This window comes from Apteryx rowi, unplaced genomic scaffold (assembly GCF_003343035.1).
Source record: "Apteryx rowi isolate R43461 unplaced genomic scaffold, aptRow1 scaffold_137, whole genome shotgun sequence".
Taxonomy (NCBI): domain Eukaryota; kingdom Metazoa; phylum Chordata; class Aves; order Apterygiformes; family Apterygidae; genus Apteryx; species Apteryx rowi.
The window spans coordinates 79,637-102,617 of NW_020447608.1; the positions used below are offsets into that span (position 1 = coordinate 79,637).

The 22,981-nt window shown below is 41.8% G+C and overlaps 1 protein-coding gene across 18 annotated transcripts in view; it reads left to right on the forward strand.

The window, feature by feature from the left end:
- The first annotated feature begins 326 nt into the window (after positions 1 to 326).
- The window catches only part of TTLL5 (tubulin tyrosine ligase like 5), a 135,369-nt gene continuing 112,714 nt past the window's right edge, over positions 327 to 22,981 (forward strand). For 15 of the 18 annotated variants that reach the window (XM_026057165.1, XM_026057171.1, XM_026057172.1 and 12 more), the window contains exons 1-10: positions 327 to 490; positions 3,468 to 3,574; positions 5,536 to 5,618; positions 6,410 to 6,516; positions 7,085 to 7,215; positions 7,708 to 7,790; positions 9,835 to 9,904; positions 10,219 to 10,303; positions 22,463 to 22,564; positions 22,689 to 22,780. In XM_026057165.1, the coding sequence (XP_025912950.1) occupies positions 411 to 490; positions 3,468 to 3,574; positions 5,536 to 5,618; positions 6,410 to 6,516; positions 7,085 to 7,215; positions 7,708 to 7,790; positions 9,835 to 9,904; positions 10,219 to 10,303; positions 22,463 to 22,564; positions 22,689 to 22,780 (940 nt within the window). In that variant the 5' untranslated portion in view covers positions 327 to 410. Of the gene's footprint in view, positions 491 to 3,467; positions 3,575 to 5,535; positions 5,619 to 6,409; positions 6,517 to 7,084; positions 7,216 to 7,707; positions 7,791 to 9,834; positions 9,905 to 10,218; positions 10,304 to 10,756; positions 10,789 to 10,873; positions 11,049 to 11,542; positions 11,672 to 22,462; positions 22,565 to 22,688; positions 22,781 to 22,981 lie in introns of those variants that run through there. The other 3 variants (XM_026057182.1, XM_026057183.1, XM_026057181.1) reach the window with 3 other exon arrangements.

Consider the following 22,981-nt stretch of genomic DNA (forward strand, 5'->3'; position numbering starts at 1 on the left):
CCCGGGCCGGCGGAGCCGTTACGGCGCCGTGGCTGACGCCGGCATGGGGGGGCCGCCCTGGGGCAGGGCGGCGGGGCCGGGCCGGGGCAGCCTGGTGCGGCTCTGCGGCCGGAGGCAGGGAGGACACGGGCGGGTGGGGAATAACCGTCGGGAGGTGATGCTTCCTCCTAAATCCCGCCGGCCAGGAGGTGGTTTATGGCCTGTAACAAACTTGTGGATACTCCCGTGAGAAATGGGTGTTGGCAGGAGGTGGGAGTTGAGTTACCTTATTTCTTTGGCTGTCCTGTTCAGCTATGCATTTATGCTTTTAATCCTTATTACAGGTAACTGCACTTGCTAGGTCTCTTGAATCTGCAAGGAAGGATCTCTGAGGCCAAGGAGATTGGGCTGCATGAAAGCTCTCAGAGGAAATGCTAGTTGGGATGGCTCGGGATCTGGAGGAAACTTGCTCATCTTCAGAGGAGGAGGAGGAGGTTATAGATGGGCTGGAGTAAGTAGGAAAAAAAAAAAAGCCTTAACAGTTTCTCTCTCTCTGTGCTTCCTACAGGATTTGTACTAATCTGAAAAGACAATTGTCTTCCTTGCTTTGAAGAGAGGATGGGTGGTATGGGCCTCAAGCCTGTAGGCAGACTCCCCACTTTTGTAGCCTAAAAGACCACCATATTCCTCAGGATTGAGGATGCAGCACTTGGCTATTCTAAAATCCATTTTTTCTTGATCTATTGCTGTCCTGTTCTGAAGTTGGAAACTTTCCTGATGAGACTTAAGAAAATTAAGGAGACTTATTTTATATTATTTTTAAGCTTTTACTTTGGCTGCAGAGAGGAGAAATGTGTTTTACTTGACAGGGGCCTCATATGCAATGTTTGATGTCCTTTTTTAAAAACTGTCTTGTGAGAACTTTGGAGTAGGTATTAGTTGCTAGTGAGCATTTATCCCATCTTAGTTTGGTATCTTCTTTTGTCCTTGCTTCTGATGGATTGTTCTCTTTCTTTCTCCCAGAGTGGAATCCCTTTTCTGTTTCAGCTGAACCTACTTAATATGGCCTGTTTGTTCTTCTCTGGCTGATTACTGTGACTGAGTGCCCAGGTGCAAACAGCAGTGCTTCAGGCTCTTTAGAGAATCAAGTTATCTGTTGCTTCATACGAAGTAGTTGGTTCACACTTGCCAGGATCTTGTGGATGTATAGGCCCAGAGCTACCTTCAGCCAGAATGTGGTTGTAACTGTGTGTCTGTATCAAGGGACCAAGGGTCATGCTAGGAATGACTGACAGTCACCTGAAGGATTGTCTAGCCTTACTGTAAATCCTCAGGGCAGGCTTAATATAAGCACCCCTCCTGTTGCCTCAGCTCATTTCTCACTTATGTAAGGCTCTGGCCTGCACTGTAAGTGCTGGAATCTTCTTGGGGCACTTTAGGCTGAACTGCTGATTACAGCTGATTTCTGAAGGTGGTAGGATCAGATGGGAGTGCTGTGAAGTTAATTTGTGTGGGGAATAATGGATAACAACTTGGTTAAGAGGACTAAGATTCCACAGAGGTTACTTATTTGTCCTAGCATCAGGACAGGATTGCCCCTTATCTCTGTACCTGTGTTGTAAGTGTAGGATTGAAGGTATGTGGCTACCTCTCCCTGTACAGTCATGCTACCAGATAAGCAGGTGAGCTGCTGCACTTTCTTTTTTTTTGAGTACTTTTGTCTGGTTAAAGGCGTGATCTTTGAATATTGGGTTCGCACAGCCATTCAAACTGATGCAGTATCTTATCTCAGCAACTGGAAGAGTGACAGCACAGTTCAGAACTCAGTGAGATCACAGAGAACGGAGATCTTGCTTGGGCCACAAGTCACAGGGTCAGGACAAGGGATCTATGTGAGGTTGCTGCTCTGAGTCTAAGGAACTGCCCTGGAAACAGAGGGTTTTCTTTGTTTTTTTTTTTTTTTTGGGGGGGGGGGTGTTGTTTGATTTGTTTTTGCCTAAAGGACACCTGCCCTTGGGCACTTATTTTCCACGTTTATTTTTTCCCCTGTTATTTCAGGGGAAAGGAAACAGTCATTCTGGTGATTTCCTCATGTAGATTTCTGTCCAGGGGAATTATGTCATATTGTTTGAGTACCTTTTTGGAGCAAATCTGAAGTGGGATTTGAAGGTTAGGAGGCTGTTTATCCCCTCCTGCTACATTTAATCCATCTTATAACTTGAACGTTCTTTTGTAGATATCAGTGGTGAACACTTCCATGGCCCACTACCTGGTACCTGCAAACAGACCACAGTGCTTGTGCTGGGACTGCAGTTGGGATTTTAAATATATTTGTCTACAGACTTAGTGAATCACAGTTGAGTAATGCAGGCTTAGCCTGCATTAGCCTGTATCTGTTGCAGCCTTGCCAGCTCAGACCTATTGCTTTAGCATCATCTAATGAATATGTTAGAAAATCAGGAAGTGTTTGGAGTTACCTTCTGTAGTTTTTCCAACTCTTTGCCAGACAGTGATCTTGCATATTCTATAAACAAATGTTTCTGTGTACTTCTGTGCCAGTCTTTCCCTTTCTTCTTGTCCTTGTGGATAGAGATGTGTCTCTCCATCCCATTGTCTCTGTTTTTTGTTAACTTTTTCATATTCCATTTCCTTGAGTGGTGAGTAATAAGCAGTCTGAGTTTTATTTGCTTAGGCAGCTTGACAGGTTTGCTTTCTGTCATCTCAGGGCTTTATATAATAGCTTTTAATTTTTTTTTTTTGTGTGTATGTGTGTGTGTGTCCTTAATTTCTCTAACTGAGGAGGTGATAGCTTCCAATATGCAGTGTAGCCTTGTTATTTTGGACAACATGGATCACTATGTCTTGAAATCCATAGCCACCATAGGTGGCTAACTGGGGACATCACTGTTGAATTCTGGGCTTATGTCCCACTGCATTTGGAATGAATTAAAAAGGAAGAATGCACAAATTCATCCTCTGTGCTGAGCCAAGTACATTCTAGTCTGACAGTCTCTGCACGAGTGCCCCTTTGCTCACTTCAGTGTTCAAGCTTACCACTAGACATCATGCTCTGATTAGCGGTTCTTGAGCTGGAATTAGAACCCGCATTGTGGGGTCTGGGAATGTGGATATGGGTAACTGTGATCTGTTCTGAAATGCAGATCTTGTTTTCCTGTAAGCAATGAATCCAGAGAACAGTAGCTGTGAAAATTCATGGGGTTTCTCTCCAGTTATGGTCAATAAAATCAATACAAATTAAACAAAAATATGACTTAAAATGGTGAGACCAAAGCAAAAACAGGAAGATCTGGAAGTTTCCCTGAACAGCTTAGTACCAAAGTGCCTAGCCTGTATTTGACTGTGTCCTGCCTACAGGTTAGGTGGGCAAGCATGGGCAAGTAGGGGAATTGCTGCGTCCTCATTGTGAGTAACTGCTGTGTGCGTGTGAGTCTCAGCTGCTGGTTATGCTAACTATCTTGCCATTGCAGGGATCATCCATGCATCAAGTGGACTGGTGGCTGCAGGCGGATCCCCATCTTGGTGTTTCATGCTGAAGCCATTCTGACCAACGACAGCTACCTTCGTCTAATTGGAGGTGGGTGCAACCATGTGCCAACTCTTGGTCTGAGGGTATGAGGCAAAAGTCTGTTATCTGGAGATTCCCTTCCTTTGTTGTGGGGAAGAAGAGATGCTAAGAAGGAGATTACATTTGATTTGAGGATTAACTATATTCTTTTCATGTCTCTGAGCACAGAGATGTTCAGAAATCATTGGTCAGTTGGTGGATGTTTATCACATATTTCAGTTGTGATGAGTGTCTATCTTTGTCCCTCCATTGGGTCTTGATGTGTCTGGAATTGGAACTGTCTGCCCATGTATCAGTGAGGAGGCCATGGCAGAACTTAGGACCAGACGAGAAATTCACTCGTTTGTAGCAGAGAACTTAAAATCAATTGCTTCAGTGAGTTTCTGGAGGGTTTCATGAGAAAATGTACCAGACAGCCCCACAGTGGTAAAAACAGTAATAAGCTTTAATAACAAATCTCTGCACCTGCAGCCTCACAACTCAGAGTAAGTGCATAAGCAAAAGTGTTGCTGCTATGGCAGCATTGGGATCAGGAGACCAAAGCTGTCTAGTGTCAAATAAAGGAGAGCCTCTAACTAAGAGTCAGAGCTGTAAACAGTCATTCCAGATTGCGAGAGCTAGCGCTTACGGGTGTGTACAGCTGGGAGCTCATTCTGAATGTGCTGAGTTGGGGAAAAGCTAAAATCCACTCAGCTTCTTTTTGTGAAGATGCTGACGCTTGTTTCTTCTCTTGCTTCTCGCTTTCTTAGGTAATTGGTGCCCTCATTTCTAACATCCTAACCAAGCAGAAATGCTTGTGGCTCATTTGGGTAAGGGGTGGAGAAGATGATTTGTGTGTGTGAAAACTTATGATCCTTTTGACCTGAGTTAGAAATGTACTTGAATGGTGACAGAAGCTGATGGTAATTCTAGCTTTTGTCCTAACTGAAGTGTGGTATCTTTGTTGCTTCTTCTCAGGAGAGAGAGAGAGAAAATTAATGTGGTTTAACAAGTTCATTCCTGGATAGTGCAACTTCTTAAATTTCCTGTAGGGCTTTGTCTAGTCCCAGATGATGATACTTCTCCCTATTTTCCTTAGAGACTCATTTTTATTGGTAGAACATTTTCCTGAGGTTTCATCTGATTTTCATCTCTCTCTTCCTAGTTTCAATCAGTTAATAAAGTGCCTTTTTCAAGTGATTTTGTATTCTAGCTTCATGATTTCTGCCTCTATCTTCTCTGAACTGTTTTTTTGATTAACCCATCCTTTCATATGACAGCTGACCTCTTATCTTGCTGCTTTGTTCTAGGTTTTTATTTCTTATACTTCCAATGCTGCTTACTGCTTTTGATTGCATGACTTTATACTTGGATAGTGATTTTTTTCCCCCACTTAATAGTTGTCCTGTTTACTTTATTTCCTACTTTTTTTTTCCCCAGCTATTTGTTTGAAGATTGGTACAGATGAATGTGATGTGAACAAAGGAATGGTAGTGTTTTATTGTGGGCTTTCAAGGTCTAAAAAGTGGTCATTTTAGCTAGTCATGTTAATGAGGGGCATATGGCATGATTGCTCTTGACTAGGAATACCAATCTTCAATTGAGAAGAAAGAACTGGAGTTGTGTTTAGGGTGTTATAAAGCAGGTTATGAAGAGCTGTTTAAAAAAAAAAAAAACTAGGCACTTGTTAAGGTGTCCTGTGTTTTATTATAACTCCATGGATTTCAGTGAAGCAGAAATCTGACACCTGAAGATGGGTGTAAGTCAGTGTGATGCCATCATGAGTTAATGCCCCTGGAAATGGTTAGGCATTTCCTGTCATCCTTTGCCTTGTTATGTGCTATTACTGTCAGGGCACTCCACTGTGGATTAAGTGCAGCTATACTGTGCTGAGCACTGTGGTGCTGCTCTCTCTCCTTTGTAGCATAAGTAACTTTGTTTTTCTAGGTGCAGGCTCTAATGTTGTGTCTCTTGCCTTGCTTTCTTAACAGAACGTTATCACTTATCCTATAAGATTGTGAGAACAGACAGCCGCCTGGTCCGAAGCATTCTGACTGCCCATGGATTCCATGAGGTGAGTGCAACAAACTTCAGAGTACTAACAGGTTGGCAAGCCTGCATATATGTGCTTAGTTGGGTGTCTTTTTTTTTGTTCTTTTTTTATTTATGCTGCAGAGTTAGAATCGAGAAATTTTGGTGGACCTCTGAGTTTTCACATATTCTACTAGTTGGACAAGGAATACTTCATGATTTTGCTCTTTTAAAGGAGTACCTTTTAGTCTAAAGTCTGCAAATTTGGGGCAAAGAGCTATCAAAGTAAAGGTTATGGTGTTTGTTGTCTTGCCTTTAGAGCTTCAACTCCACCCTTGGGAAGTTTTGAAGGATTTTCATCTCAGCCTGGACGAGCTCTTAGAAGCATTGTTGTAGTGTCTTATGTTTCTCTTTTAGCACGTGTCTTGCTCTAAAGAACATCCTATCTGCAGCTAATGACAGTTTAACAAATGTGTATGTATGACGGGAATTCTTCTGAATAAGGCAAAACTCAAGGAATCAGTCTCCCAGGTTTCCAGAAGAAATCTGGAATGCTTTATAAATTGGATTTAGACAGTCTATGAAAAGAGCAAATCCACAAGCTGTGTGTATGCTTATTTCTCAGCAACTCTGTACGGTTGCTTAGGACAGGAGTCTGGCTGTAATTGCGCTAATATTAGAAAGGGTTAGAGGACATTCTCTTAAACCAGAATTGCTCTGCACCTACACCTGCTCTACACCTACAGATGTAAAGGCACAATCTGTAGTAAAAGCAGTGGTGCTTCTCATTAGTTCCCTGGTTTTGTTTTGTTTTATTTTATTTTATTTTTTCAGGTGCACCCCAATAGCAGTGATTATAATCTCATGTGGACAGGATCACACTTGAAGCCCTACTTGCTGCGTTCCCTTACAGATATTCAGAAAGTCAATCATTTCCCTAGGTAAGGCCAGGATGTCATGTTTTGCTGAATGTCTTTGTCACGATTTGCAGAAATCTGAATGTAGATAGCTCTTTAAAAAAAGTGTTCATGATGCTTTAAAGTCACATGGGCCTGTGCCATGATGTGCTGTCTTCATTCAAAACAGTCTTAGGGGATTTGGGGAAGATGGCATGTGAATTGAAGCACTTGTCTCTAGCTCAAATACTAGATTTTTGTGTTTTACTTGGGAGTGTAAGTGAAGCATTTGGGGGCTCTGTGTTGTTACTTATGGAGATAGTCATCTGTCACCTGCTAAAGTTTGCAGACACCATTATAACACACTTCACTGTGCTTCAGTCTGTCTTGGGAGGTCCATAGGAACCTTGCAGGAATAGCAAGAGGCACTGCGGATGAGGATGGATATTAGTAGGGCCTTAGGGTAGAGAGACAGCAAAACAGAAGAGTGGTTGTTGCAGGTTAGGTTTGAGACCTGGCAGGGTTACAGGTACTTTAGTAACTAGAACAATGGGTTGCTGGAATGTATTTTTCATGGAAAAAATAGACACTGTCTCTGTTTTGGGGACTTCAGGTCATATGAACTGACAAGAAAAGATAGACTGTACAAAAATGTCAGTCGTATGCAGCAGACCCATGGATTCAAGACGTTCCACATCTTACCTCAGACCTTTATCCTCCCAGGAGAGTACCAGGAGTTCTGCAGTAAGTGACTGGCTGATGATGCCCAGCCTAAAGCAAAACAACTGGGTGTAGGGGGGATTGCATCTAATATCCCAGCTTGTTTGTGCCAGTGGTTGAGGCAACAAAATAGGAGGAAATTGGAAGTACAGTGGAAGAAGCTTACATCTTTTTTTTTTTTTTTTTTTTTAAATATCATTTCTGCTCTGCTATATACTGCATAAGTTCTCGGCTTCGTAATATCCCTGACTAATATCTGGGAGTAGTGAAGAGAGAAATGTCAAAAGGAGGCGTAGGGCAGAGAAAAGAATCTGTCAGTGCAGCAGGAGGAGCTTGAGGGAAGGCCCATAAAAATTGCAGTGAGTCTCAAGGAGTGAAAAAAAGGACATTGAAAAGCAGAGACCGTAGTTTCCTCCTGGAGTTATCTAAAACTTTTACTGTAGGCAACATTCTTGCTGCTCTGTAAATAAATAAAATGGAAGATGTTTCACATTTGTGCTGTTTTCTTTTAACCAGATACGTATTCTAAAGACAGGGGCCCATGGATAGTGAAACCTGTGGCCTCTTCCAGGGGTCGAGGTGTTTACCTGATCAACAATGTAAGTGTTTGGCAAAATGACTGCTCTTGAATAACACTGTCTGCAAAACCATGCCAGCTTCCAGGCAAATGGCATGGAACTTCTAACCAGGTCTTGGCACTGCTCTGGACTTCAGCAGAACATTGATGCCTTAACATTCCTGAGCAGATGGCCAAGCCTGCCCTGTTCTGTGCTGCATAACCAAGAACCAAGCTATTTCTCTGTTTGCTGTGCTTGCAACATATGCTCCTTTCAAGTCTTAGCTTATAAGGAACCAGTTCATATTTCCTGAGACAGTTTTGGAAGCTGTGCATCTTCATGCTTTCGTGTGGCTGATGGTAGGCTGACCTTGGGAAGATTCTCAGAAAGTTGTACAGGTTCTATTTTATTTATTTATTTTTTTTAAATGTGTTTTCTGTTACTCTTGTTGAGGAGGGAAAGGGAGAACTCTCTTTCGTTGCTTTTCCTGTGCAATCCAAACAGTCCCCGTGTGGCCACTGGAAATAAGAGTATTTAAAATGAAGTCCCATGTGACACAGGAAGATATGTATCAATCCATTAGAGTTTTGTTATCTGAACACTAGTGTGCCTTTACAGAGGTGTAATGAGGATGACTCTTTGAATTTAATTTACTGGTTACAGTGTTGTTTTTCCCCCTTTTTTAGGCTTTGCAGGGAGTTAGGTTGTCATAGGTAACAAATACATCTGGGCAGAAGCCAAAATGCAGGAAGGGATTCCAGTAAATATTCCCAGCAGCAAAACTGACTAGTGGGTCATTTTGTTTTCACTCAGTCAAACCCCTTTAGCCTCCCTTGCACTGAAGGGGTCATGCTGCCTCGTCTGTTCTCTACCTGGATCCTTTCCCATAAAATAAGGGAGCAATTCGCCAAGTGTATGAGGTAAGTATTTCCAGAGCTGCACTCAGCTCTTTCTTTGCTTGAAAGAGAGGAACAAGCTCAGGCTTAAAAGTGGGCAGTTGGCCATGAGCTGGGGAAAAGACCCTTGTGGGACCAATCTCCCTTTGTGTATATCTCTTCCAGAAATATTTCAGCTAGCTTTGCCCAAAGACTTCATTTTCCTTCAGTGTGTTTCTGTGAAGAGAGTATCTTCTAAAATCTCATCACAAAAGAATTCAAAAATTAAAATTCTATCAAATAAATTCTTTGGTCCATAGTAAAACAGGTTGTCGGTTTTGTGTGACGTGCTAATGGAAGTTGAGTTTCTTAAATCATGTTGTATATATGTACCCTATATGTGGCCTAGGATTCCTGCTTATGCCACTGGTGATGTGGCTGAACACATGCCAAATTGAATAAAAGCAGGATGATGCCTCTTTTGGCTCCTTTGCAAACTAGAGTCAAGGAACTGTTTTGCAAATACGAGTGATTGAAACTAGTTACAAGGAGAAAGAGACTTATATGCAGCAAAAAGTAAAAGCTGTTTAAAGAGGTCTCATGACTTTGAGATGTGCATTTGTCACAGATAGAGCTTCCTATCTGGAACTCCAAAGGTAGCTACTTCCTGGTACAGTGGCCTCTGCTGTGGGCTGAACCTCAGTAGAAGGTATTTACTTGGGTAGGGGGAATGGTTGGATACTAGCACTGGATCTAGCTGTAAAGATCACAAGTTGAGGAGTCGTCTTCTTCACTTGTGACTTCCTCACCTGCTGTAGTTACATACTCCTTTTAATGTCTTCTAATAAAACCCTCCTCCATGTGTCTAGTTAAACACTGGAGCAGCAAACAGAGTAACAGTTGCTTCTCAGATTTTCTTTCTCTTGCTTCTTTTATAATATTGCTCTGTGGCTGTTAGATCTGCATTCCACTCTAAGGAGCAGATTCAGTGGACAGTTTGTTTTGGAAATGTAATCATTCCTTGGGCTTCTGGTTAGGATCTAATTACCTTAATTATGTTGTGACTGACCAGTGTTTTTCTCATCAGACACAGTTGTCAGGCAGAATGGCTTTGGGAGAGAAAAGCTAGAAAGATGGTAGGTTTGATCTAGCTATCTTGTTACTCCTTGTACACCTGGTTTTCTCACTCTTGGATTCTCTGTCTTCTGTAGCCAAGTCAGATTGTCCTGGAAGAAAACATCCTGGTTTCTCGTTACATCAGCAACCCCTTGCTCATAGATGGTGAGTGTGCTTAGGAATTGCTTTTGCCTCTCTCTGGTTTCTAGGATCTGGGGATCTCTTCAGCCTTTGCAAGAACTTAATTAACTGAGTGGTCAGTCTTCTTCCGGTACCATGAAAATGTGACTAGAAAATTCCTTAAAACCAGGAAGCTTTTCAACTGAGAAAGCTTCTGGCACCCTATGTCAGCAACAGCATTGTTTACTCCTCCTACTGCTCTTAAGGTCTGCTGATTCTTTTTTTTTTTTTTTTTCCTCAACTGGATAGGATGTCTGAAAGATGTTTACAACCACTGACTCTTGACAACTCTATTTCAGATTTCAAATTTGATGTGCGCCTGTATGTTCTGGTTACATCCTATGATCCACTGGTCATTTATCTCTACGAGGAAGGATTGGCCAGGTAGGGGGAGTTTCTTCCTATTCTAAACTCCTGAAGAGTCTTGTATGTCTTTTGATTATAGTTTAAACAAATGGAATCTAATCTAGAGCATGTGGTGTCCACTTGCGTGAAAAGCGGAATCTATATGCACAAGACACCAAAGTATTACTAGTGGATGCAGTAAGTAGTTATCCTTTCCTTCAAATTGCTTCCCATCTTGTAGCTCTTCGTGAGAGGTAGCTAGTATATGGAGACTAACCGTGGCCCTAGAGGTCTTTGTGCTGCTCTGTGATAGTTAGCTATACCGGTCTTAGTGTACAAATGTGGAATGATGCGGAGGGAATAACTGAGCTGTTTTCTCTTGTCAAAGGACGGTCCTGACTCTCGAGAGTGACTCTGTAGTTCTGTTACTGAACTTGACTCCTCACTGAGTAACTTCAGCTGTAGCTTCCACCACAGTTAAAGGCTTGTGGCAAATGTTGTGACTGAATGTTTTCAAATAATAGGTATGAATTTATACAGCCAATATCCTTAATGACTCTTCAACTTTTCCCTTCTTTGGTGGCTCTAGAGTTGGTATGTTTGTGTAGCAAGCATTGGCAAGCCCTTTTTGGAGGACAGCACTCTGAGGTGTGAGCAGAGCTGACAGAAAACTTGGGAGAGGGGCTCTGCTGTGTGGCCTCCAGATGGCACTAGTGGTCCTTGATTTTAGTGATATGGGTTTTTCACATACCCTGGATTTGTGAGTTCAGACATTTGGAGAGAGGTAAGGATCCTGGAGCTACTGGTTTCTGCCTTCCTGTTTGTCTCTTTAGCCTTTCATTTAACAGTATGGTGTTAAATGCTGGGAGAGACTCCTTTATTGCCTTACACAGTGTAACACTTTGGTTTAAAGCTGGAATAAAACTTTAGTTGTGCAAAGGAAAAATGCCTTAGCCTTTGGGAGTGGAAGTTGGTTTTCATTCTTCATTGTAACAAAAGAAGTGTTTAAAAATAGAAGCATGGTGTAGCAGGGTATTGGGAGGTAAAATAGGGACCTGTAGGCAAGGAGGATGTTAAAGCAGTCTTGAGGGGAAACCCACATGCAGAACAAAGGAGTCTGGTTTAGGGACCTCCATTAGTGCTTGTGTGGCATTGTGGTGATTTCCATGTTCTGAGTTTGCTTTCTGAAAGTGTAGGTAGTCTCTAAAATGTAGTCAGGCTGACCTTTTCTGGGTTGTCCTTTTGAAATGTTCTTTTTTTCCCTAATTTCTTTTGTAGTTTGTTTGAAAGATAATGTTCCTGTCTGGTATTATGCTTTGAGTGTTCCAAACAGAAGAAGAGCTTGACTGTTTCAGTGAAGTTGGTGACCTCTACCAGAAAAGGAGTGCTATCAAGAAACCATAAGATGTAATAAATTTCTTGAAAATGATGGGGCTTGATATTACACACATTTGTGACTTGATGTTCGTCTAGATATGTCCTTAGGCCTGGTTTCTATTGGCACAGCTAGACTTGTCATGACGTGATCTAGAGTGGAATTTGAGGCCTCAGTGCTGAGGAGAAGAAAGGGATTAAGGGTCCAAGCCTGTGTTACGTGTGTTTCATTTTTCATGTGAAAGGGAGAAGAAAAAATTTCCTTTGGCAGAGGTAAAGGAGATCTGAAGGGTGTCTATCCTGAGGTGTGCAACAGAGCCTTCAGGTATTGTTGCTTGATCTGTGTTAGAAGTTCTGAATAACTGTTTTGTTTGCCTGGCTGAAGTTGTCTATTCAATGCAGTTTGAGGAAGATGTTGGCCATAAATACAAGCTTCTTTATCCCTTAGAGTACTGAGTAGAGCTTAGGAGGTGCTGATGCTGAGTAGGTTTCTTTGTGGCTGTCTACCCCCCCTCCCCATCCCCCATGAAGAAACTGTATTTTATGAGGACAGAGCCTTAGGTCAGCAGAGACAGGTAGCAGACTTCTAGAGAATTACTAAGAATGATATCAGTAAATGTGCTCTACCTTTTTATACCTTACCTCTGCCTTACAATACTCCATTTGTGATCTTGCCTGCATCAAACCTCCATTTGCTTATTTTGGGTCTTGTCCACCTCTAGAAGGAGTACTGCTAGTTGATTTCATTTCGGGGATGTGTTTGGGGGTATTTAGTGATCTGTTTTTGCTTTTTCCTTCAGGCTTGAAACAAGATTGAAGCTGTGCCTAAGGCATAAAGCAGCACTGGGTGACTTAAAACCCTGTCTGTTTGATTAAAATTTTTGGTGTCTAACATTTTTCTAATGCATTTAAAAATAGAGATAGACAAAGCATTCTGCCTTACCTCTGATAAATTGGCAAATATTTAGTAACTCGATACCAGAAAGGACAACTATCATCTAGACTGGTCATCTGCAATTTGCAACCTGTAGAACTTCAGCTGGAATCTTTGTATCAAAGCTATAGCTTTGGATTGACTTAAGGCACATATTCTAGAATGAGAAACAATCTTGATTAGTTTAGTCCAGCTTTGCCTGAGGGCCTGACTCAATCATCTAATCATATGTTAAAAGTCTATGCAGTTTTATTTATTTGTGACTTCTGAAGTCTGTGATTTAGAATATATTTATTGATATAGCTTTTAAATTCTAGTCTCGATATGAGGCACAGTGTTAATAAGCTACAGTCTTAATTACAACCTGGCCTCAGAAAATGCTTTTAAAGGTGACTTACCATACCCAGCAAATTGTTGTGTGGACACAAACAGGTGACAGTCCCAAGGCTGCTCTTCTGGACAACTAAGCTAGTGGATTATGCTATTTTTTGGAAGAGGATACATGTAAGAAGAGAATAACATGCCTGACTTGCATTTGAAATGCAACTGAAGAGAACATAGGGCCAGGAATGGCTTATGCTGTCAGTTTTGAACTTCCTTGCATCTCTCTGTCTCTCTCTCTTTCTGGATGCAGACATAATGGGGAATCAATGCATGGTGGGAGGGAGGTCATGGTGAAATGGCTCTTTATTTGTGGGGGATTTCTGTACAGCCTATTTTTTTTTTTTTGTCTAAATTATCAGGTTTAGGCAGCCTTATTTCTGAGCCCGAATGGTTGGAAGGGTCCTAGCCAAATAGGAACTTCTCAGTCAGATTTACACCAAAATTGAGAAATAGATTAATTAAAAAAAAGGGGGGGGGAGGGGAAGCGCAAGGCTGAGCTGAAAACCAAATGTTCCTGTGAAGGGCCCAAGGAGCAGCAGCTGAGAGGGGAGGTTTTCCAGAGTGACACAAGAGTTTCAGTAATGCTGGAGTAGGCACTTGGGCTTCATAATGCCCCAGCTCACTCTGCTCAGCATCTGCAGTGCCACCTCCTTCGGTAGCCCTGCTTCCTAATTAGCACTGGCTCTGCTGGGATATTTACCTTTTCTATGTTGTATTCCTGTGGTTTTGAAAGAATTCAGGTGCTTGCTGTGAGCTAAGGAATTCACATTACCTCACAGGCTGCGCTGAGGCCAAAGCCTGCTGCAGCAGCCCAGTCCCCCCTCACAGTAACCCCTGCCTGGCAGGCCTTTGCTTCTTAGGGAATATAATTCACTTCTGCATGGATGCCTGGGATCAAACTATGTCAACTTCACTAGATATCACCTCGCACAGGAGCTAGGGAGCAGTGCTTTTCACTAGACAGCCCCACTGGGCTTTGGACTGGTGGGTAGTGTATCAGGCCAGAAGAGTTTCCACTGCTTTCTTGCTTTTATTAAGATAATCAGAGTTTGCATCACTCTGGAGGAAGGTGTTTTTTTTTTTTTTTTTTTTTTTAGTAGAAATTTACTGCCCATTCAGACATTTGTTGCCTCGTTTTAGGCTATATATATATATATATATATATATATATATAAAAATATGTTTTTTAAACCTTGAATTTTCTTATTGTGTGAAATGGGGGAGATTGGCCTCAGGCCATTACTGTTTGTGAGTTACAGGGAAACCTAATATGGCATAGTGATGCCCTTAGTTATATCTGTCTGATTCCCATGGCAGACAGCTAGAAACATGTCTGGGAGATAATAAGTGGGCCTACATTAAGGTCCTTGGACTTGGGCTTCACTTTGAGCAACCTACTCTTGTTGAGCTTTGGCAAAACAGCTCTTTTGGTTGAAAGAGCTGTTTAAATAGGAAAATGGCTCCTTGACCAATATTTGTACATCTTTCAGTGGTGTAGTTAGAACACTACCATAGCATATCACCATCGTCCAGTAAAGAGTGTCTTGTGAGGTTTAGTTATCCCTCTCTTTGATGGTATCTCTTAGGAAATTTTAAAGGAAAGGTAGCTAAATACTAGTTACCAAATTCCTTTTTTAGACCCCTCCTCTTTTTTCATGCTCCTCAAGTTACTTTTTTTGCAGTCTTCCTTGAGTCCTTCTTGGGTAGCAAAGGGTGACCTACCTAGGCACAGAAAGTAGAGGTAGACTTTGTGGGTCTTTATGCGACCCTACTGTTTGACTTAACAGCGGTCTCTATGTGCTGAACAATCAGAGAAGCTGGACAGCTCTTGGTGACTGCGCAATGAGAATCTAGTCACAGAAAGAAGAGGTTCAAAAGCCTATTAATGGCAGGGCCTAACTTGGAAATTCACAAATTCATTTGCCTTTATATCTTTTGGTAATGAGTCTTATTTTCTTTCCCTGCAGATAGCTGCTAAATTTGCTCCTGGATCTTGTTATTTAATACTGAGCTGTTAGAATAAATCTGTCCAGCTTAGGTTAGATAGACTCTGCAATAATAGAGATATCACCAAAACTTCCTTAAATGTTTTGTAACTCCCTTACAAGCTTTGGCTTCTATTCATACTCTGTTGCCAACTAACATATCAGGTGGATGTCATGAAGAATATTGATGCCAGAGACAGGGGGATTATGATGGTCTCTAGATTTTTTTTGTTCTCTTTTGTCCCATACTGCAAGGGAGCAGGGTGCCCAACTGGCCCCAGACCCTAATACTGTTAAGAACAGAAATATCTGTAGTCCTCCTCTACAAGTTCTAGTCCAATGAACAATTCCCTCAGGGCATCTTGTTTCTTTTGGTCCTGATTTTTAGCAGCAGTTCATGGGAACCATAAAGAAAATTCAGTGGTGCAAACAACTTTCTATGTGGTCTCAGTTCCCCAAACAAAGTGGCAGTCGATAGACAAACAGGGAGGCCAAAGCCTAATGCACAAGGAGGGTGGAGGGAAGAGGGTCTGAGAAAGATTCCAAGCAGAAAATGTGTGGAGCGTGCTTATAGAAACACTGCACTGGTTATTTCCAGGACATTTAGGCAGGAACCCTGTGTGCAGTCATGGAAAAGAATATCATCATGTGTGCTTTTTTTCTGTAGCACTTGTTTGAGAGAAAAGGGCTTAACTATTTTTTCCTTCTTCCCACTCCAGGGTCTTTTCTCTTTTCCTCCTCCTTTCCCAGGCTCTGGCTTGATGTCACAAATAAGCATTCCAGAGCTGCCAAGTTTTGTGCAAAACCATGTAACATCTTATGTAAATATTTAATGATCCAGTTTATGTATTTGTGAAATGACTTGCATATGACAAACTTCACCTTGTGGTCAATTTATTTCTTGAAGTAGTGCTGGGGATAAGGCAAAGAGTAGTATAGAGCCTCTTGGGTAGTGTGCTGACTGGATGCATGATAGTACAAGGGTAGGTTGTTGGGGTTAAGGAAGTGTGGGGGTGAGTTAGGGGTGAATCAAAGTTCGTCATGGCATGGTGGGTTTGGGGATTTCTGGAGTTAAGTGTGTGTTCTGTGATGTGTTTTGTAGATTGCTAGGTCAGGAGGCAGAAGTGCTGCATGTTACTTGCAGGGTAGGTGGGCCACTGAAGGTGGAAATTAAATTTGTTTATAGGCTTATAATGAAGCCTTGCAGGGTGGAGAGGGAGAGCAGTAATCTGTCAGTATCTGAATGCCAAAAGGGATTTTTAATACGGAAGTCTGTAGCATGACAGGCAGGCGGAGAGCTGGGATGCCTCTGGGTGATTTACTGTTAGTCTGGAGATTGAAGGTCCTTCTGGAGTCTGAGGGAATTAGTAAGGAATTCTCCCTTGCTTTCTGTTCCTGCTGGCCAGGCCACCTGCTGCCATTACTGCCATCCTACTGCTTGCTTTTGATTGCTCTTTCCCCCTCACTGATCCAACAGAGAGTGCAGCCAGAGGGAAGGCAAATCTGCTCTTGTTGAAGGTGAGCAATGTGTAGTTGCTGGTAAAGGAAACTAGTTTTTGCCTTCAGCTCAAGCTGGCATGTGACTTTCAGCTGGGGTGTAGGCGGATGTGTCAGAACTGTTGAATGTAAGAGTGTAGCTTTTCTGTTCTAGGTTTCGAATTCAGAAATGAAGGACATTACTCTTTTTGCTGTTCTGCTGAGGAGAGGTAAGCTGCAGTGAGTCAGGGCTGATCACAGTCTGACTGAACTGCTACTTCTGCCTGAAAAGCCGTATTTCTGGCAGCAGTTTAAGTGGAAACTGAAGAGTGCACAGCCAACCTCAGTTTAACCTTTCCTATTCCATAACTGGAGTTTTGGAGTAGAAGTTCCCCTGTAATATTTTTATCTGGAGGCTTTTGGAAACTAATGGCCTACACATTCTGCTAGCAGGTTTCCTTAATTTTGTTAACTTATCCCTTTCCTTAGCAGATTTTTAGAAGGACAGGATTGCTCAGAAGAAGAGAATGTTTGAGATCCACAAGAATGGTAGTAGAGGTGCAGTGAAGCCTGGGAAACAATAATATGATGATAGTGAATATCTTTTTGTATCAGTTGTTGTTCAGTATGCAGAGTGAATACAAGCGGTACATAACATTAAGGTGCAGGATTGCCCCTGTGAGCTATATTATCTCTGTGTAATATGTATCACAGAGGTGACCCAGGTTATTGCTGTGATGGGGGACAATTCCTCCTGCTTCCCTGCCTGTCCCTGCTGAAGTCCAGGGTCAGGTGGTGGAACAGAGTTCAGTCAACACTGAAAAAAGCCAGCACTGAAAACTAGTGATTAGAACCTGTGTTGTGGAGAAAGCAAATCTGATTTCAAGCCAAAACATAGTTGATATCCTTCTGTTGGTTGATACAGGACAGACACCCATTCCTTTCTTGGCTTCTCGATAATATTTGATGTTGCTAACAACAAGAACCACTGTTTTGGATGATAAGGGCTCAGAAGAATGTCCTGAAGTGGCAGGAGTCCTTCCTGTCTGACTAATCCTGGAAAATTTCACCTGTTAGCAGATCTTATTATCTGAGTAGTCCTACAGAAAAAAAAATCTTTCAAAATCAGTATGAATCCAGTGGTTGAACTGTTCAGACCACTTGGACTTAGGCACCTGCAATACCCAATGGAGTCAAGTATGTTGGGTCTCACCATCTCAAAGCCTACAGAATAGTCTAGAGTTTGGACAGGACCAATTCACAGTGGAAAATTAGAATTGGTTGAAGCAGAGCAAGAAGGAGGTGGTGTTAGTGAGCAGAAGATGCATTTTGAAGTCTTATTCCATAGAATAGTCTCCTTTGGCTGAAGGTACACATCCCCATTTGGACAGTCCAGCCTGTAATTTAGGAGTACTCTTGGATTCCTGGCTGATCACAAGGTCCCACATAGCAGCATCCACGAGTAATGCTTTGGCTAGGAAATTGTCCTATCCTGGCGGATGATGACCTGGCCTCAGTTATTTGCACCTTTGTCATTCCTTGGCTGGATTATAGCAATATGAGATAGCTGGGCATGAAGCCTTTAGTGCTTAGGAAACTAGCTAGTACAGAATGCTGAAGCATGTGTTCATGGTAGCTTGTGTTACTGGGAAAACACCTGGTTGTCCTTTACTTTCTATACCACCTTCCCATATAGTTTCTAAATTGCTTTTAGGATCTTAGTCATTATCTTTTAGGTGGTAAATGGTCTATGTCTGGGATGAGTAAAAGATTGCTTACACTTCTTAATGAAGTGGCCAGAAACATGATCCTCCTCTATTAATAGACTGAAAGATTCCTCAGGAATTTATTCTAATCTCAGTTTAACACCCAGAAGATCTTAACAATTATTGAAAGTTTACTACTTTCCATTTTTACTGTAAAGACTCTTCCTTTGACCTTACTGTCTCTAAAAGTAAATTCTAAAATTCTGTTCAAACAAGATGTTCCATAACATGCTGGTGACTCATTCTCCTTCCTGGACAGAACAAATGTGGTAGATGAATAGCCTTGTTATTACATTGCAAGAAAGATAGTGATGTATAGTATGAAAAGCTATATAAGTATTGAGTACTAAAGGTAACTGTAACTGGTACTTCAGTGATAGTAATACTGTCCTAAGCCAGTGCTAAACGCAAAGTAAGGGATGTAGGCTGTTGCTAGCATTATATTTATGTTCTGTCACCATTCTAACACCTAGAGGCTATTGATGGGGACTCTAGAAATAACTTGGATTTTCTTTTTGGGATTTGAAGATTTGTACTTTGCATAAGGATAATAAGGTTGTTGAACCAACTCCTAGAGAATATATTTGACTGGAATGTGATTCTGTTGCTTTAATCTTTCTTTTTTTGAAAAAAACCTCCTTTTTTGAAAGCCAGTGACTGAGGAAGGTCTTTGGAAAAGGAAGCTAATGTTAGCATTTGAAAGGTGAAATGCTGTCGATTAGAAGTGTTGACTAGGTCTGCCAGGTGTTGATATCCTCATGTTGCTGATTATGTGCATAATTAAAAAAATAAGAGGTTGGTAAGTGTGGTGGACATCATCACCCTCTGCTTTGAGCCCTTGGAAGTATTAAGGGTACCATGCCTTTCTGAAATTACTTCCTTTTTTGGGCTGAGTATCTTTGAGGATCTGGTCACCAGGATCGTATCAACAAATGCTTTGAGTATGCTGCTTATTAATGACTGTTAAAGTGGAGATAATAAAGCCATAATTAAGAACAAAATACATGACAGGGCTGTTGTCATTATTTTCAAAACAGAAGTGCTAAATCCAGGAAACTTACAGTTAAATTGAAAATAAATTCAAATATTTTTAAGCTGTGGAAATATGTGGACAGGGGATCCAGACTTCTTTCTGTTGCCAACTGCTCTAACTTCGCATGTAGTTAATGATCAAAAAAATTTGGTGCAAAATCTGGGTGGAGGTAGGGGAAGTTTTTTTTTTTTTCCTTAACCTTGCTATTCAAGAGTTAGTTTCTCCTTTGGCAGAAAACTTAGTTGTGGCTTGGAAATTGCGTCATGAAGGGTGTTTTTTTGTTTGTTTTCTGCTCCCACCACTGTATTTAAGAAGAAATTTCTTATGTGCATCTTCATGGATTTGCTGATATTGCTCTGGGGTGGGGGGAGAGAGCAAGAGAGTTCTCAAAATGGCTACCAACTGAGGGCAGCAGTGGCTTCAGTTTCACTGAGAAATGAGATTTTGGCAGGTCTTTCTAAAGAAAGGATTTTTTTTTTTGCGTAACTTGTCATTGGATGTTCTTGTATAGTTTAGCTTCTTCTGAAAGCTTTATTCACTTACGGAAAGTAATAGGGAAAGGATGAAGAGAGAGAGTTATTATTAAAGTGAAGGGGGGGGGGTTGCATTCTTTTCTGAACACCAAATTCATTGCACAGCCAGATGCTCCCTGTGTTGTGTTTCTAAATTCCTCTCCCTTTCTCCCTCCTCCATTTTTCTTCTCTCTTTACCTGCTTTGAGGGTTCACTGAATCCACTGTCCTGCTCCTACAACTGACCCTGCCCTATTGGCCTGGTACTTTCTTTCCTTTTCACCAGGGCCTCTTCAGATATCCTACGTCTGACGACTTTATCCTTTCTCATCCTCCTTTTTCTCTTTTGAGACATTGGCATCTTCAGGTGTTATTGTAGGAGGATGGTTAGAATGGAGAAAAGTGTTTTGCAGGGGAACATTTGCTGTTACAGCAGCAGTTGTAGTCATTAGTATTGGTCATACAGGTAGTTCTGCCAACAGGATGCCCTGGATTCTGTCTTTCATCTTTGTTTTATGGATTTTCTCCAAAATTTGGTGAGGCTTAAAATATACCTTGAAAGAGGAATTGATTGCATGTGGCATAATAAAATCATTACATTACACTTGATGACACATCCTTTTCTGGGTAAGAATTTTACAGATGTGGCCACAAATAGTATTATCATCTGCTTAATGTGTGGGGTTTTTGGTTTGTGTGTTTTTTGTTGTCGTTTAAGGTTATTTGTGACCTGCTCCTAAAATGGAGGTACTGCCCTCTTTCTGTCCTGAATGTGCATCCTAATGCTCTCCTTTGTCATGCACAGAAGAAAGTGTATCTGCATCTGATTGAAAGTTAATTGTATTTTTCTGTATTTGCACAAGTGGCTTTTCAATCAGATCCATGAACTGATCTTAAGTACCTGCGTGTGCAATTTGTGGAGCAGATCAAGGAGACTGCCTGGAGTGTGCAGCTAAGCAGGTGGTGAACTTTCAGCTGCAGTGCATCCTTAGACTGACTAAGACTGATCATGCAACTGCACATTTATAATGCAACTTTTGCACCAGAGGTAATTTGAAACAGTCCTGCACTCTTCCTGGCTACTGTTCCCGTTCTCATGTTGTCCATTTCCCTTTCTGGCACAGATATGTGTTGACCAGAAGGTAACTGATCCATATGACTGTAATGGAGGAACAGTATGGGCAACTGAACTAGCAGTTGGCTGTGGGAGCCTCTTTCCCTGCCCCGGAAGCAATGTCTGTTTAAATTCTTTTAGCATTCATTGAACCTCTTACTAAAGAGGTATGCTTTTGACAGAATTACTGTTTAAATTGCTTCAATACGATTTCATGCCTTATTCCTGTGATCATTCATGGGCTTGTGCTGTCCTTTGTATTGTGCCACCACAAGCATTTCTGCACCCATGCAGTGAACTGATCTGACTTGACAAACAACTCGGCAAAGAAAGGCTTGCTGTGCAGTGACAGATACTCTTGTGCCAGTATTGTGCAGGTGGAATGAAGATGGGTAGCTAAGGAAGGAGAGTGCTGATAGCTTAAGTCTACGTGGCCACTGAAAAAATTGCTTATCAAATTGTACCTTTATGTTTGTAGCTGTGTGGATCAGGGAGCTGATCTGTCTTTCTCATCCTCCTCCCTCTCCCCATTCCCCTTCCTCTGCTCCTCCCCCCCCCCCCCAAATCCCCAAACCCTTAATGCCTTACAAACAAAAATCCTTTGTTATTTTTCGCCTGGATCAAGTTTTTGATTCAGCTCACCGTGTAGCTACACAAATCTGATGTCAGTGTGTGGCTAAGGCAGTGGTGATGAAGTACTTGGTTGCAGTACAGGTAATACCTTTAATCAAGAAGTCACCAGTGATATTTCCGTAATAGAGACTGATTTAACTGTGGTATTGATGGCTGTAACAAGGTTCAAACAAAAAGTGGGCTTTGGGCTAGACAAGCTGTAGCAGTGATTTGCTACTGATAGCTGTCTTTCCTAAAGTCCCTTGGTCCTTTCCTTGTACATAAGTTATATGACGTCTTTGATGTGATATGGAAGGCTGGGTGGTCTCCAAGAATGACAGCAGCCTGGAGGAGCTGCTACCTTGTTGGACAAATTGATTTGGCCTGCAGATTGTGCCTGATTTTCTGAGTCTCTCTTGAGAAAGAGGATTGCCAGTTGTAGTTTGTGTATTGGTGATGCTACTGGTGGTGACAGAAACCTATCTCCACCCTTAATCTTTCCTAAGGCATTCTTGGAGTATATGCGCATATGAGACTTCAGGGAATATTGACTCTAGTATACATATGTAGCATGATCTCTCTATATGTCTGCATTTCCCAGGATCACTGGATCTTAGGCATTCGAAGTAGGTCCTGTTGTGAAATTGCAGGAACTAAAGCTAAGTGTGATGCTGACTAAGTGGCCTGTCTGGCCAGGATGTTTGAGGACCACAAATCTCAGCAGTCAAGAAAAATATTCCTAGCATGAAGTGTACAGTGTTAGGCTGTGAAAACTCCCAGGAGAACAAATGGAACTCTGCTTTAAGACGCCAAAACCAAGACTATATGCACCTGCATGTGGCCCTAGAGAATAAACTGTATTTTTGCTGGGGGGAGGTTGCATTTGATGAAATCTCATTGGGTACGTCCTCTTTCTAGCTGCTGTAACTGAGTGGTCTGTATAGCAGGATGTATTTAGTAAGCATGTCATGCTTTCAAGAAGCACTGAAATCTTTATCCCTCTTTACAGGTTTGCAACAGTGAGGTATGACCAAGCATCCAAGAACATTAAAAACCAGTTTATGCATCTGACCAACTACAGCGTCAACAAGAAGAGTGGAGATTATGTCAGGTACTTGGCTGGAAAATGGAACCTGATTTCTGGGGACTGGGTCAACTTACTTGAGTTGATAAAAGGTTGGTGGCAGTCCTCAGATAGGCCAGTGGTGTGAACTTGCTTGTTTGGTTTATTTTAGCTGTGACGACCCTGAAGTAGAGGATTATGGAAACAAGTGGAGCATGAGTGCAATGTTGAGGTACTTAAAACAAGAGGGGAGAGACACAGCAGGTCAGTAGAGATCTTGTTGTTTTGTTCCTTCGTTGGATCTTAGTCATCCTCCCAGTGAGAATATTAAGAAAAATCAGGGAAGAGCTGTAGTGAGTTCCATTTAGCATCAGGACAGGGTGGAGGAAAGCATTGTTCCTTATAGCTAATTCACTAGGGCTGTGAACTTATTCTCTATCCCCAGAGATGAATCCTACCCCTTCC